This window comes from Artemia sp. Qi Xiang Cuo, chromosome 17 (genome assembly GCF_049724085.1).
Source record: "Artemia sp. Qi Xiang Cuo chromosome 17, ASM4972408v1, whole genome shotgun sequence".
NCBI classification, from domain to species: domain Eukaryota; kingdom Metazoa; phylum Arthropoda; class Branchiopoda; order Anostraca; family Artemiidae; genus Artemia; species Artemia sp. Qi Xiang Cuo.
In genome coordinates this window covers 33,831,629-33,847,102 of record NC_142810.1, presented here as the reverse complement: position 1 = coordinate 33,847,102, position 15,474 = coordinate 33,831,629, and the positions used below count along the sequence as shown (strand labels likewise).

Below are 15,474 nucleotides of genomic sequence, written 5' to 3'. Positions count from 1 at the left end.
ATTACTACCAACAGCAATAGTCAAAAATATAACAGTAGAAACTGCATTACATCCTGTATACGCAGCGCAAATTAAAGCTAGTCCAGGAACAAACGTCCCTGAAAGTAAAACAGAAATACGTTAATAGATTAACGATACTAAAAATAAAACCAGAAGACAATGGGCGAAAACGAGTTTTTTCAAGTTTTCAGATTTATTATCCTATATAGCCCAATAAACATATTTAGAACAGCAGCGGTATTTAAAAAATATTGCCAGACGTTATGTTAAAATACTATCGTTTATCTATCGATAGATACATATTATCAAGATTAACAATGCACATACTCAATTCTGTGTTAAAATTGCCGTTGTGATCGCTTTTAGTAGTCAGTAGTAGTCAACTTGTGGAAGATTTCCATTTCCCAGGTCCAAGATGTACTTTGCAAATGCTTCCTGTTCAGGTTCGATACGCATATTTTTTCCTAAGTTAAAATGGTTGAAATACTTGAGGAATTCAGGTAACCATAGATTTCGTATTGCATTATTTTAGTATGCAATTCAATGTATCTTCGCTGTTTTTTTACTCTTTGCGTTTTTCGTTCCTGTTCAAAGGAGTTTGTCATTTTTTAGAATTTTGCATGCGTCATGGATACAAAAAACGATATGACCACCCATGGGGGAAAATCATCATGTTTTTGCTCTTAAACGTATATAAATATAACGTCACTCAAATGAGTCTTCTTCTGGCATGAATTCAATTCCTGTTTCTTGTTTATCCTTCACCGCGCCAAAATAACTTCTTCCCGTTCCAGGGTGGTTAAAAAGTTCAGGCACGATAATTTTCTCCCTTCTGTGTATCTTTATAGATGCTAAAATAACACTGCTTCGTTCTAAGGTGAAAAATCAGCAATTTCAATTGAATTAAGCAATTCTGGCGGGAATTCAATTCATTCTTCTGGTTTATCCTTCACAAATTCATACACATTAAACAATGGGTTCCTTTATTCCATTGTGATTTGTTTTCTTCTAACAGCAAATTTCGTTGTGCAATGTCTTCCTTTGCAATTCAATGTGATTTTTTTCCATACCTTTTTCTTTAGCTGTTCATTTGTCATCTTTTGTAATTTTGGAAGTGTCATTGATACTAAAAACAATACGACCACTCCTAAGGGAAAAATTATGTAATATATGCTCTTTAAATGTGCCCATAATTATGATTTCAGTCATAGAATTTTTTTTATACAGGCTCTTTCTCTCTCTCTCTCTCTCTCTCTCTCTCTCTCTCTCTCTCTCTCTCTCTCTCTCTCTCTCTCTCCCTCTCTCCCTCTCTTTCTCTCTCTCCCTCTCTCACTCTCTCTCACACACTCCCTCTCTCTCTCCCTCTCTCTCCCCCTCTCTCCCCCTCTCCCCCTCTCCCTCTCTCCCCTCTCTCTCTCCCTCTCTCTCTCCCCCTCTCTCTCTCCCTCTCCCTCTCTCTCTCTCTCTCTCTCTCTCTCTGTCTCTCTCTCTCTCTCTCTCACTCTCTCTCTCTCTCTCTCTCTCTCTCTCTCTCTCTCTCTCTCTTTCTCTCTCTCTGTCTATGTCTCTCTCTCTCTCTCTCTCTCTCTCTCTGTCTCTCTCTCTCTCTGTCTCTCTCTCTCTCAGTCTCTCTCTTTTTTTTCTCTGTTTTTGAGGAGGATACTCCCCCACAACCCTCGGGGCAAGGGTTTTAAGTTATGCCCTGAGGGCATATAAGAACGATGTTGACACAATGTATTCTTTATTATTTTTCTTCCTTTAGAGCAGGGCATTTCGTATCGAACAAGTTGTCGTAGAAACTTCGAAAAGGGCACATTCAATTGGAATTTCGAGTGGCTTGTGCCCTTTTTAATAGGCGAAAGTGATTGGAAGGCAACTAACACCCCTTCCACGTCCACCAATTCCCGAAACATATCCAATCAAAATTTTGAGATAGCCATTTTGTTCAGCGTAGTTGATTTCCAAATAGAAATTATGTTTTTCAGGGGGACACTCCCCCAAAGCCTTCAGGGCAAGGGTTGTATATGCCCTGGGGGCATATAAGGTTTTTACAGAAGGCGTTGTCGTAGTAACTTCAAAAAAGGCTCATTCAATTGAAAATTGAGAGGGCTAGTGCCCTTTTTAATATTCGAAAGTGATTGGAGGGCGACTAACCCCCCCCCCCTCACACCCACCGGTTCCCAAAACAAATTCAATCAAAATTTTGATAAGTTATGCCCTGGAGGCAAATAAGGTTTTTATAGAACACGTTGTCGTAGAAACTTCAAAAAGGGCTCATCGATTAGAAATTGAAGTGCCCTTTTTAATAGTCAAAAGTATTTGGAAGGCAACTAAAACCCCTTCCATGCCCACCATTTACCCAGACAGATCAAAATTTTGAGATAGCCATTTTGTTCCACGCAGTTTTAAGTTCAGAAATTATACCTTTGAGCAGGACACTCCCCCCAGAGTCTTCAGGGAAAGGTTATAAGTTATACCCTGGGGGCATATAAGTTTTTCTTGAAAACTTTGTTGTAGAAACTTGAAAAAGGGCACATTCGATTGAAAATTCAAAGGTCTAGTGCCCTTTTTAATAATCGAAAGTGATTTGAGGGCAACTAACCCCTCTCTCTCGCCCACCTTTTCCCCAAACACATCCAATCAAAATTTTGGATAGGCATTTCGTTCAGCGATGTTGATTTCCAGATAGAAAATATATTTTTGAGGAGTACACTCCCCCACAGCCCTCAGGGCAAGGGTTGTAAGTTATGCCATGGGGGCATATAAGGTTTCTACAGAACGCGTTGTCGTAAAAACTTCAAAAAGGGCTCATTGAATTGGAAATTGAAATGGCTAGTGCCCTTTTTAATAGTCGAAAGTGATTGGAAGTCAACTAACACCCCTTCCACGCCCACCATTTTTCCAAGCATATCCAATCAAAATTTTTGGAGAGCCATTTTGTTCCCCGCAGTTTAAAGTTCAGAAATTATACCTTTGGAGCAGACAATCCCCCCACAGTCTTCAAGGCAAAGGTTATAAGTTATGCCCTGGGGGCATGTAAGGTTTTTATTTAAATATTTGCCATATAAACTTGAAAAAGGGCTCATTCGATTGGAAATTCAAAGGGCTAGTGCCCTTTTTAATGGTCGAAAGTGATTTGAGGGCAAATAACCCTCCTCTCACGCCGACCTTTTCCTAAAACACATCCAATCAAAATTTTTAGATAGCCATTTTATTCAACATAGTTGAAAGTTTTAGAAATTTAGTTTTAAGGATGACAACTCCTCCCCCTCACAACCCTCAGGGCAAGGGTTGTAGGTTATGCCCTCGGGGTATGTAAGGTTTTTATAGAAAGCGATGTTGTAAAAACATCAAAAAGGGCTCATTCAATTGGAAATGGAAAGGACTAATGCCCTTTTAATAGACGAAAGTGATTGAAGCGCAACTAACCCCCCTCTCACGCCCAAAATTTCCCCAAACACATCCTATCAAAATTTTGAGATATCCATTTTGTTCAACGTAGTTGAAAGTTCTGAAAATTAGTTCTTTCTGGATGATAACCCCCTCAGAGCCCTCAGTGCAAGGGTTGTAAGTAATGCCCTGGGGGCATACAAGGTTTATATAGAAGGTTGTTGTTGAAATTTCAAAAAGCACTTGTTATGAAATTGAAATTGCCCTTTTTAATAGTTGAAAGTGAGAGGAGAGTAATTGACCCCCCTCCCACGCCCACCATTTCCCCAAACACATTCAACAAAAGTTTAGAGATAGCCATTTCGTTCAAAGTAGTTGAAAGTTCCGGAAATTATGTATTTAAGGATGACAAACCCCCCAGAGCCCTAGGGTAAAGGTTGTAAGTTATGCCCTGGGGGCATATAAGGTTTTTATAGTTAGAGTTGTCATAAAAACTTCAAAAAGAGCTCATTCAATCGCGAATTGAAATTTAGACTGGTGTTATTTATGGTAATAAAGATTGACTGCGTCAAATGCAATATTATACTTTAAAGTTGTGAACTTAAACCTTATAAGTTTTCTGATAGCGCCACTCATAGCGCCAAAGACTGTGCCATTGAGGACTGCGCCAGTTCTTCCGGGGTGACTTTTCTTAAGCTACTTAATAGGCTAGGCAAGCTATAAGAATAATGAGAAAATTAAAAGGTTCCGCCGGGGAATTTTACGATCGCATCATCTGAGCCGCTATAGCTCATCTCGTGCCGTTAAGGGCTACAACGACTACTATGTTTCTCCTCAAACTTTATAATCGCGCCACAGCAATGGGGAGTAAAGTAAATTTATGACCGCGCCACACTCAATCTTATCTCGAGATCAATTACCTCTAAAGTTATGTAGAAATCAGATCCCTGGGAGCGCTACCGCTGGGGGCATACGAACTAGCTACTTGCTGTGCGATTAGATAACGACGTATAAAATAAAATAAACACAAATAGAAAAGCAATAGTTTTACTGAGACTTACATTTAGGTGTACAGCAGTGCTTCACTTCAACGGGCAATAATAGTAACTGAGATAACAATAATGACCATAATAATGACTGAATTGCAATGCCTGAACGCCGAAATGATGCTGATCATAATAATGAGAGCGCGAAAAACACTTTTTTTCGGTATATATCCTAAGTCATGATCATGTGCCGTGAGAGCTACCCCACGATTGGTCCAAGTCCTGTGGAGGGGGCCGCTATTTTGTAATTATGTTCGCAAACTCACTACATTATGCGAACTATCTATCCAATCATTTGTTATAAATATTTCGATGATTTAAACGTTCACACTGCTCTCATAATTTAAACTTCATGTGAAAACATTGTATCTAGCATTTTTTTTTCATTACAAAATATCTTAGCGAAATTCAAAACCGTCTCCCGTGATTAGCGCCAAGGTTTGGCTGAAACTTAACATGCAATTTTTCTTTTTGCTGACTAAGAATTTAGACTCTTGGAAACGGTATTTGAACTCAATTAGGGGACGTTTAATTTATGTCGGAATTATGTTTAGAAAAAGGGAATTTTATTTTTTGCATTTTAAATATATCACATTTTACTCTACGCTCCCTTTGGGAGCGTAGGTTCGAATCCTACTGACCGCACCATATGTAGCGATAAGAAATTTATGACTGGTGTTATTTGTGGTAATAAAGATTGACCGACTCAAATGCAATATTATACTTTAAAGTTATGAACTTACACCTTATAAGTTTTCTGATAGCGCCACTCATAGCGCCAAAGTCTGTGCCATCGAGGACTGCGCCAGTTCTTCCGGGGTGAATTTTCTTAAGCTACTTAATAGGCTAGGCAAGCTATAAGAATAATGAGAAAATTGAAAGGTTCCGCCGGGAAATTTTACGATCGCATCATCTGAGCCTCTATAGCTTATCTCGTGCCGTTAAGGGCTACAACGACTACTATGGTACTCCTCCAACTTTATGATCACACCACAGCAATGGGGACTAAAGTGAATTTATGACCGCAACACTCTCAATCTTTGAGAGAAAATAAAATGTGTAACTATATAAATGCAATCTTTTTTCCTCGAGTTATCTCGAGATCAATTACCTCTAAAGTTATGTAAAAATCAGATCCCTGGGAGCGCTACCGCTGGGGGCAAACGAACTAGCTACTTGCTGTTCGATTATATACGTTACACAAATAAAACTTAAAGAATTTATAAGTACATGCGAAGCGTGTAACTTACAAAAAAAACCCCAGGCTTATCCTAACCCTCCAATGGGAAGAGTCCCGGTAGCGAGATTCCCCTTAGATATTGTCTCATTTGATTTATATGGAACCAGTGGAGGCTTGCGTGTTTCCAACAGAGGCCACACTTGTATTCTTTCAGTTATAGATCATTTTTCTGGTTTTACTTTTGCAAAAGCATTAAAGAATCAAGGCGCTTACGCCACAAGTTAGGCGTTAGAGAAATTATTTTTACAATTTGGCATTCCAAATAAAGTTTTAAGTGACAACGGAAGCTATTTTGTTTCAAAAGTAACAAAAGACTTAATGAGTTTTCTTAATATAGAGAAATTGGTAACATTTCCATATCACCCATAAGCTAATGGTAAAATAGAAAATAGGCATTAAATATTTTCGAATGTATTAAGCATTTATACAAAAGACAACAGGAACGATTGGGATCAATTCTCACCTTATTTAACTAACGTAATTAATACGGCTTATTCAGAAACAACCAAAGACAACCCTTTTTATTTACTTTTTGGTCGTGATTTTAGAATCCCGTATGATGAGATTATTGAATCCCGGCACTATTACAATAACTTGGAGGATTACAAACAGGAGTTCATAAATAGGATGAGGAAAACTTATAAGACAGTTAGGCAAGAGTTGGAAAAATGTAAAATAAATCAATAACTAAGAAAGCAACTTAAAGTCAAGAGGATCATAGATTTCAAAATAGGAGATTGCGTCTACCTAAAGAACGAGGTAAAAACGGAAGGCAAAAAACTTTCCATCAAATATTCTGGACAGTATAGAATAGTCAAAAGATACGATAACGATTATACTTTTAAAGTAGTGAACCCCGATAGTGGAAGAACTTACCAAGGCGCATGTTAGCCGAATAAAAAGAGCCAAATTTCAAGAAAGATGGGTACCGCGTCCCTCGTCTACCGATTCATCAGATGAGATTGGCAGAGCTAAAACCCTTTAATGTCAAGCAAGACTATTTCTAGGATGAGAGCGATGAGGAAAACTTTGAAGAATTTTTAGCTATGAAAAATTTAGTCATTCCTAAAGGAAAATTCCTACTACCAGAGAGAATAAAAACGCCAAAAGATCCAAAAAGTTCATCATCGGAGAGCGCAGGAGAATTAGATTATACAATATCTCCGAAAAACCAATTTTTCCCTGATATAATTTCAACCCCTTGTCCCCCCAAAAGATTTGCAGGTGATATGGTTTCCCCTGCAACACCAATGGAGAGGCCCCTGTCATTACAGGAGGAACTGAACAGAGCTGTAGAAACTCCGGGTATTGCTGTAGAAAAAAACTCCTCCCAAAGATTCAATTAAAAAAATCTGCGAGAAGCTATGGATTTAATAAATTTCCCAATAAAAAAGAGTCAAAGTACATTGCCTAAGAATAAAACTCCCAAGGATGACCCGCAAGGACAATATCATGATATAACTGTGTCCAAGGTCAAGCCTAAACAGTGGACTTAATGGAGGGAAACACTAGTGCAAAGAATGCCCCATCCCCCTGAAGACATGGCATTTAAGCAATGAAGGAACCCCGCAAAAACTTCTGATTCCTCTCAAAGCTCTCAAGAATCTTTCAAATCTCCCGAGTTGAAAACTCAAAGCAAGGACTTAGAGAATAAACCTTCTACTTCCAGAGGAGTAGAAATTTATGAAGGAAGGGGAGGCGATACCTCAAAAATTCGAAGCGTCAGCCTCAAAAATGTGATATATTTAAAATACAAAAAATATAATTCCTTTTTTCTAAAGATAATTCCGACATAAATTAAACCTCCCCTAATTGAGTTCAAATACCGTTTCCAGGAGTCTAAATTCTTAATCAGCAAAAAGAAAAATTGCATGTTAAGTTTCAGCCAAACCTCGGCGCTAATCACGGGAGACGGTTTTGAATTTCGCTAAGATATTTGGTAATGAAAAAAATGCTAGATACAATGTTTTCTCAGGAAGTTTAAATTATAAGAGAATTGTCAACGTTTAAATCATCAGAATATTTAAAACAAATGATTGGAGAGATAGTTCGCATAATCTAGTGAGTTTGCGAACATAATTACAAAATAGCGGCCCCCTCCACAGGACTTGCGCCAATCGTGGGGTAGCTCTCACGGCACATGATCAGGACTTAGGATATATATCGAAGAAAAGTGTTTTTGCACTCTCATTATTATAATCACAATTATTATGGCGTTCAGGCATTGCAATTCAGTCATTATTATGGTCATTATTGTTATCTCAGTCACTATTGTTGCCAGTTAAAGTGAAGCACTGCTGTACACCTAAATGTAAGTCTCAATAAAACTATTGCTTTTCCACTTGTGTTTATATTATTTTATACGTCTGTATCTAATCGCACAGCAAGTAGCTAGTTCGTATGCCCCCAGCGGTAGCGCTCCCAGGGATCTGATTTCTACATAACTTTAGAGGTAATTGATCTCGAGATAACTCGAGGAAAAAAGGTTACATTTATATAGCTACATATTTTATTTTCTCTCAAAGATTGAGAGTGGCACGGTCATAAATTAACTTTACCCCCCATTGCTGTGGCGCGATCATAAAGTTGGAGGAGAACCACAGTAGTCGTTGTAGCCCTCAACGGCACGAGATAAGCTATAACGGCTCAGATGATGCGATCGTAAAATTCCCCGGCGGAACCTTTTAATTTTCTCATTATTCTTATAGCTTGCCTAGCCTATTAAGTAGCTTAAGAAAAGTCACCCCGGAAGAACTGGTTCAGTCCTCGATGGCACAGTCTTTAGCGCTATGAGTGGCGCTATCAGAAAACTGATAAGGTGTAAGTTCACAACTTTAAAGTATAATATTGCATTTGACGCGGTCAATCTTTATTACCACAATTAACACCAGTCATAAATTTTTTATCGCTACACCATTGTGTTCAACGTAGTAGAAAGTTCTGGAAATTAGGTCTTTGAGGATGAAACCCCCCCCCCCCCCCAACCTTCCAAGCAAGGGTTTCAAGCATTGTCCTAGAGGCATATAGGGTTTTTATTGAAAGCGTTGTCGTAAAAACTTCAAAAGGGCTCATTTGATTGGAAATTGAAAGGGCTAGTGCCTTTTTTAATAGTTGAAAGTGATGGGAGAGCGACTAACGCCCCTCTCACGCCCACCATTTTCTCAAACACATCCATTCAAAATTTTGAGACAGCCGGTTTGAATAACGTAATTGAAAGTTCTGGAAATTATTTCTTAGAGGATGACAACCACCATCGCAGCCCTTAGGGTAAGGGTTGTAATTTATGCCCGTTGGACATATAAGTTGTTTATAGAAAGCGTTGTCGTAGAAACTCAAAAAGGGCTCATTCGATTGGAAATCGAAAGGCCTAGTGCCCTTTTTAATAGTCGAAAGTGATTGGAAGGCTTGAAATTTTTATATTAAAGATCGATGTGAGTATAATGTATGATTTTTTTTGTTGTTGTTGTTTAGACCAGGGCACTTTATATCGAAGGAGTTTTCATAGGAACTTCGAAAGGGCTCATTTGATCGAAAATAGAAAGGGATGATGCCCTTTTTAATAATCGAAAGTGATTGGAGGGCAACTAAATCCCCTCCCACGCCCAACCTCCCATTTGCCTTTATGTTTAAAAACTAAATGTTGCCATAAGATTAAAGATCAAATAGCCATTTGATCATAAGATCAATTCAAAATGTACTGTATTATCGCTATTTCGCAATAAGGCATTTCAGCAGTATCCCAAGAACGACTGATGATATTATGTTTAAACTTTCGGGGCTACTTCTGCTCTTAGAATTTAACCAAGTCAAAATAGCGTAAGTGTATCCAACCTATCAAAGAAATTAAGCAGTTTTTTTTGCGAATGGTATCAAGTTTTCCATTTCAGGTCAATTAGAGGAGGTATGAAACGAAACTAAACGCTACTATTTTTGTCCAGATTTTTAAAAGGGTGTATGTTGTTAAAAATTGCTGAAAAATTTTCTACAAATTTTGAAATTATACTTTACACTCACATCGATCTTTACTATAAAAATTTCAAGAATTCCAATCACTTTCGACTATTAAAAAGGACACTAGGCCTTTCGATTTCCAATCGAATGAGCAGAAAAAATACGAATGAATGTGCATTGTCAGTTTAATATACATATACTGATATTTAGTAGTCAAATGTTAATATTATTTGATTTATTATAGTTATAAAAGTAAGAACATTTATATTTTTTTCAGTAAAGTGCAAATTATGTTCCGGCCTTGGGAAGGTATAGGAGTTTTGAGCCCAACTTATGTTAATTTCTGCTCGTTTTGAGTTTAACTCGGTTATTTATTGTAATTTCTGTTCGTTTTGGGTTTCATTTATTTATCAATGCTGATTTGCGGTATTTTGACGCTTCGTAGATTATTTGATTTTATTTTTGCTCATTTTTTGTTTAATGGGGTTCTTTACTTTTCTTTGAAAAATTTATTTTGTGTAAAAAATTTTTTTTTAATTAATCTGAGACAAAGATTATCTGCATATGGATCAGTATTTCATTGTAGAGAGAAAGTGAGAGGCAACACTTTAGCGTTGCCTATAGTAAAGGCTATACAGCTCCAATGTTTTATTATTTTTTTCCCCAAAGGCACTTCATATGGAAGGGGTCGTTGATAGTTTTAGTGCCCTTTTTAAGAGTCAAAAGTGATCGGAGGGCAGCTAGCCCCTCCTCACACTCTTTTTCCTCAAATATATCCGATAAAAAATTTAAGGTAACCATTTTCTTAAAAATAGTTCAAAGATCATACAACAAAAACTCCGGGGTCGACACATCCCCCCAGGGTCCGGGCGTTACAAGTTATACCCTGGGGGTATATAAGGTACTTATGGAAGGAATGCTAGTGAAAACTTCAGATAGGGCTCGTTTGATTGGAAATTGAAAGTCGTGGTTCACTTTTTCAGAGTCAAAAGAGATCAGAGGGCAGCTAGCCCCCCCCCCCCCACCCTTTTTTCCCCTAATGCCTCAGATAAAAATTTCGAGATAATTATTTTGTAAAAAATAGTTGAAAGGTCGGATAAGAAAAACTTCGGTGTTGACACAACCCCCCAGGGCCCGGGGGTAGGCGTTCTAAGTTATGCCCTGGTGGCAAATATGATTCTTATGGAAGGGATGCTCGTATTAACTTCAGAGGGCTTATTTGTTTGGAAAGTGAAAGTCTTAGCTAAGTTTTTAAGAGTTTAGAGGGATCAGAGGGCAACTAGTCCCCCCAAGTCCTTTTTTCCCCAAATGAATCAGATAAAAACTTGAGATAGGCATTTTGTTAAAATAGTTAAAAGGTCAGATATAAAATATCTGGTGTCGACACAACCCCCAGGGTCCGGGGGCAGTCGTTGTAAAGTTATGCCCTGGGTGTATATATGGTTCTTACGGAAGGGATGCTTGTATAAATTTCAGAGAGGGCTCATTTGATTCGAAATAGAAAAATTTTAGTTCACTTTTTAAGATTCGAAACAGATCCGACGGCATCTAGCCACCCCCCATCCCCCCCCCCCTCCAACGCCTTTTCCCCAAATGCATCAGATAAAAATTTGAGATAGACATTTTGTTAAAAATAGTTCAAAGGTCAGATAACGAAATCTCCGGCGTCGACAAAGACCCCAAGGGCCCGGGGGTAGGCGCTGTAAGTTACCCTGGTGCCAAATATGCTTCTTACAGTAGGGATGCTCGTATAATTTTCAGATAGGGCTCATTTGATTGGAAATTAAAAGTTCTAGTTCACTTTTTCAGAGTCAAAAGAGATCAGAGGGTAACTAGAACCCCCCACCCCTGCACATCCTTTTTTACAAAACCCATCTGATAAAAATTTCCTCCAGGATCGACACAAATCCCCAGGGCCCGGAAACAGGCGTTGTAAGTTATGCCCTGGGGGCATATATGGTTCTTATAGAAAGGATACTCGTATAAACTTCAGAGAGGGCTCATTTGATTGAAAATTGAAAGTTCTAGTTCACTTTTAAAAAGTCAAAAGAGATTGAAGGGCAATTAGAACGCCCCCTCCCCCATAAATACCTGTTACAATTCAAACTCAAAACAACCATAAATTAATATTAAAGAATAAATGAAACCCAGAACGAAGAGAAATTAGATAAACAATCATAGCAAAAAACATACAACAAGTAATAATATAAATGAACAAATAATTATCAAAGCGAGATAAGATAAGATAACGATAACTTTTATTTCAAGCAAAAATGTGGCAATTTACAAAAATAAAACAAAATATTAAAAAATTACACCACTCGTCACAATAATAAAGAAAAAAAATAAAAATAAAATAAACCCTACTCTCTTCATTTTGCAAAATACTCATCAAGATATCTTCCCACTAGACAAATAAATTGTGACGACGTGCTTTTCAAGGCATCAGGATGCAGCACTCCATCGTTCCCAAGTAAATTTTCCCTTACCCCCAAAAGACCTCGACAACGACTCAGACAATGCTCCAAATTCTCCTCCTCTTCTTGGCAAAGAGGGCAAGCAAACCTGCCGTCCGGGACACTTTTACTCCTCTCAAAAACTTTCAATCTCGAACGAATCGGAAGACAATTAGATCGTAGCTGCATCCAATATGTAAGGTATCTAGACGGTAAATTTAACTTAAAGTAAAATTCCTAACTATAAATTATCTTAACCTCATTATAATATCTTAAAGTTTCCGAATTATTAATCTCCTCACCCCATTTCTGTATCGTCTGGTCCTCCAGCACCCTCTTGATTTCCTTGTCCAACTGTAATTATTGACTAGTTGGTCCAAGGCCATCATTCCATGCGAAAGAAAAACCTGACATATCCAATACCTCTTTAACTTTAAAAGGCTAAGATCTTTTTCTATGTAGCTGAAGTAACTCATCATATGCAGCCTTCAGTAGCCTGTCACTGGGTAACTGTAAGACCCTTAGCCAAAATTTTATCATTTGGACTGTCCTATAACTTTTAAGAGACCAAAGTCCAAGGTCTCCTTTAAGAAACTGGGAATAGGTCATTCTATGCAACCCGCACAATCTCTTAAAATAACCTAGCTGAACGCTTTCTAACTGGGCAGCGCTCTCATGTCCCCAGATCTCTGCCCCGTAATGGAGAATCGGCATAATCTTAGATAAAAAAAAAACCTCTTATGCAAAGACAAAGTCTTTATTCCACTAATTTTGTTCCTGAAAAGTGAAAATGTTGGAGCTGTTCCCCTATTTAACACTTCTTTAATATGAGAACTCCATCCACCATTACTTTGGAAGATATAACCAATATACTTTATTTTTTCAACTACTTCTAATTGTTGTCCTCCAAATACAAATATATTATTTTTTTTCATTCCTTTTACTAAAAACAACCACTTCAGTTTTCATAACGTTCAGCTGTAACTTTTTCATTTGTAAGTATTCCTCAATTAAACCCACTAACATCTGAAACTCCCTTGCCGACTTCGCCACCAATGCAGTGTCATCCGCAAATAATAACACCGAAAAATTAATTTTTCCAAGACACAGCTTTGGAACCCATTTTTCTTCCAGAAACTCCACCATATCATTCAAAAACAAACCGAACAGTCTCGGGGACATGGCGCTGCCCTGCTTCACTCCTTTCTTAAGGTCAAATAGCCTGAAAAATCCCGAACCTGCAACCCTGACCATAGACTTAGTCCCAGAATACATACCAAAGTATAAACGAATAAAACCTGAAGGTAAACCTTTATTTCTTTAATCCTTTTTAAGGGGAGCTCTATCTACATTGTCGAATGTTTTTCTTAAGTCTAGAAACGCAACATACAGCTTTTTTCTACCTAATACATATTTCTGTATCAGTGCCATTAACACAAATGCTCTCTCCAACGTACTATACCATTTTCTGAAATCCCCCTGCTCCTCTTTAATTACCCCATAACCCTCCAATCATTCATTCAACCGATTGTCAAAAATCTTTTCTAAAATTTTACAAGTGCAGGCGCTAATGCTATCAACCTATAGCTATCATGATCACTGGGACTACCTTTCTTAAATAGAGGTACCATAATCGATACTTTCCATAGGGAAGGCCATACACCACTACTTATAATTCTATTAAAAATATTCACTAAAACAAGCAAAAAAACATCAAGAAACCTCTTTAGCAAAACTGCAGGTATACCATCTATTCCTGGCCCTGATCCTCCCTTCATCTTCTTAACTACTTTCCTAACTTCACCTGAGATTACCTCCTTCACTAACTCATAATTTTTTTCTTTCATCGGAAACTGCGGAGCCGCCCTTGATTCTTCACTATCAAGGCCACTAGAATCTTCATCTATACTCTCAAGAAAACTAGGCCAAGTATCAGCTTCAGGGATTTGTAATTGGCTTTCAGGCCTCAAAAACTCCTCTTTCATCAACTCCAGCTCCTCTTTACTCCATTCACTCTTTAAAAACTTCCCTGAAAAATAAAGATCCTTTGTTACCCTCCTAGTAGGACTATCACCTGTTTTATTCCTTGGAACTACTCTTCCAAGGCAAAGCTTAATCTCAACTGGTAAGTGGTCTTAGCCTACGACCCAAAGAACCTCAACATCAACTGTCAGGGCCACGAGTTCAATACCAACCAAAACATAATCAATTACACTAGGATTTGTCCCCGACAGACAGGTAAACTCATCCTCCTCCCCATCCTTCCCAAATCTTCCATTTCCAATCACTAATGCATTGTCTGAACACAGTTCTAGAAGCCTTTTACCCCAACGGGCCAACAATTAACCCATCTTTCAATATCTTTGCTCCTTCTAGATGTCTTATAAATATCAGGTATCAGGTCCGGCGTATCAACAAATAAAACTTGATTAATCTCCTTACATATTCCTGTATAAGCATTAAAGTCCCCCACCACCAAAAAAAAATCATTATAAAAACAAGATCAAAATTGCCTAAGCTCATCCTCTAGTAAATTCTATGTCACTTGTGCTACATACGAACTATTCTGGGGGGCAATATATACCGCACCAGAAATCAAACTTTTACAACTAACTAGATGAATCTAAACCCATACAATATTCTCCGATAAACTAGAAATTCGAGAATGTTTACGGAAACAATCTTGCTTAATTAACAACAAAATACCTCAATAATATTTCATATTATTTGCTGATTTACGCGCCAGATTTTCTACCCAGTATCCTTCAAAATAAGGCACTGTATCGCCACTATGCCACGACTCCACAAGAGCAATAACATCAACACCACCTAGGTCCTTCAGTACTTGTTCAACCTTATTTCTCACACCCTGGACATTCCATGTGATTACTCGCATAGGGTGAACATGGCCACACTGTCCCTCTTCACTTAGAACAAGCTGGTCATGTGTCAGCAGGAGAAAGGGAGTTTCTGGCTTATCAAGTAAGTATGAAAATCTATAATAATCTTTTGATGACGCAGCTCTGGTTCTCTTCGACTGACCTCTGCAGTTAGCTCTTCCGCCGCCAGATCTAGAGTCCTTTCTTGCAACATTACGGGCATCAATACGATTTTGATAATCCGGGCTTATGACCGCCCAGGATTTTCGCTTTTCAGTATTTTTCGCAGCTATTAGAGAATTCCAGACAGGACGCGGAGCCCCTTTCGAGAAATTCGGTTTCGGATCACGTATATTAAATTCGATCACCGTCTCGATATCACCCTCGGCTTGACTATCACTCTCAGAGATTTCAGACACCACTCTGCCAGCGACGGAAATATCCGTTTTTTCGCTAGCCGGTTCTTTAGCTAGTTCAACTTCTCTTGTTTCTGCTAACCCCTTCCGAGGAGG

At 38.2% G+C, this 15,474-nt stretch overlaps 1 protein-coding gene across 7 annotated transcripts in view; it reads right to left on the bottom strand.

Moving 5' to 3' along the window:
• LOC148942127 (putative inorganic phosphate cotransporter) overlaps nt 1-15,474 on the bottom strand; it is a 200,136-nt gene that overhangs the window by 58,573 nt on the left and 126,089 nt on the right. For 4 of the 7 annotated variants that reach the window (XM_089103446.1, XM_089103447.1, XM_089103450.1 and 1 more), the window contains one exon: nt 13,898-14,112. In XM_089103446.1, the coding sequence (XP_088959572.1) occupies nt 13,898-14,112 (215 nt within the window). Of the gene's footprint in view, nt 99-13,897; nt 14,113-15,474 lie in introns of all 7 variants that reach the window. The other 3 variants (XM_089103448.1, XM_089103449.1, XR_016143194.1) reach the window with 2 other exon arrangements.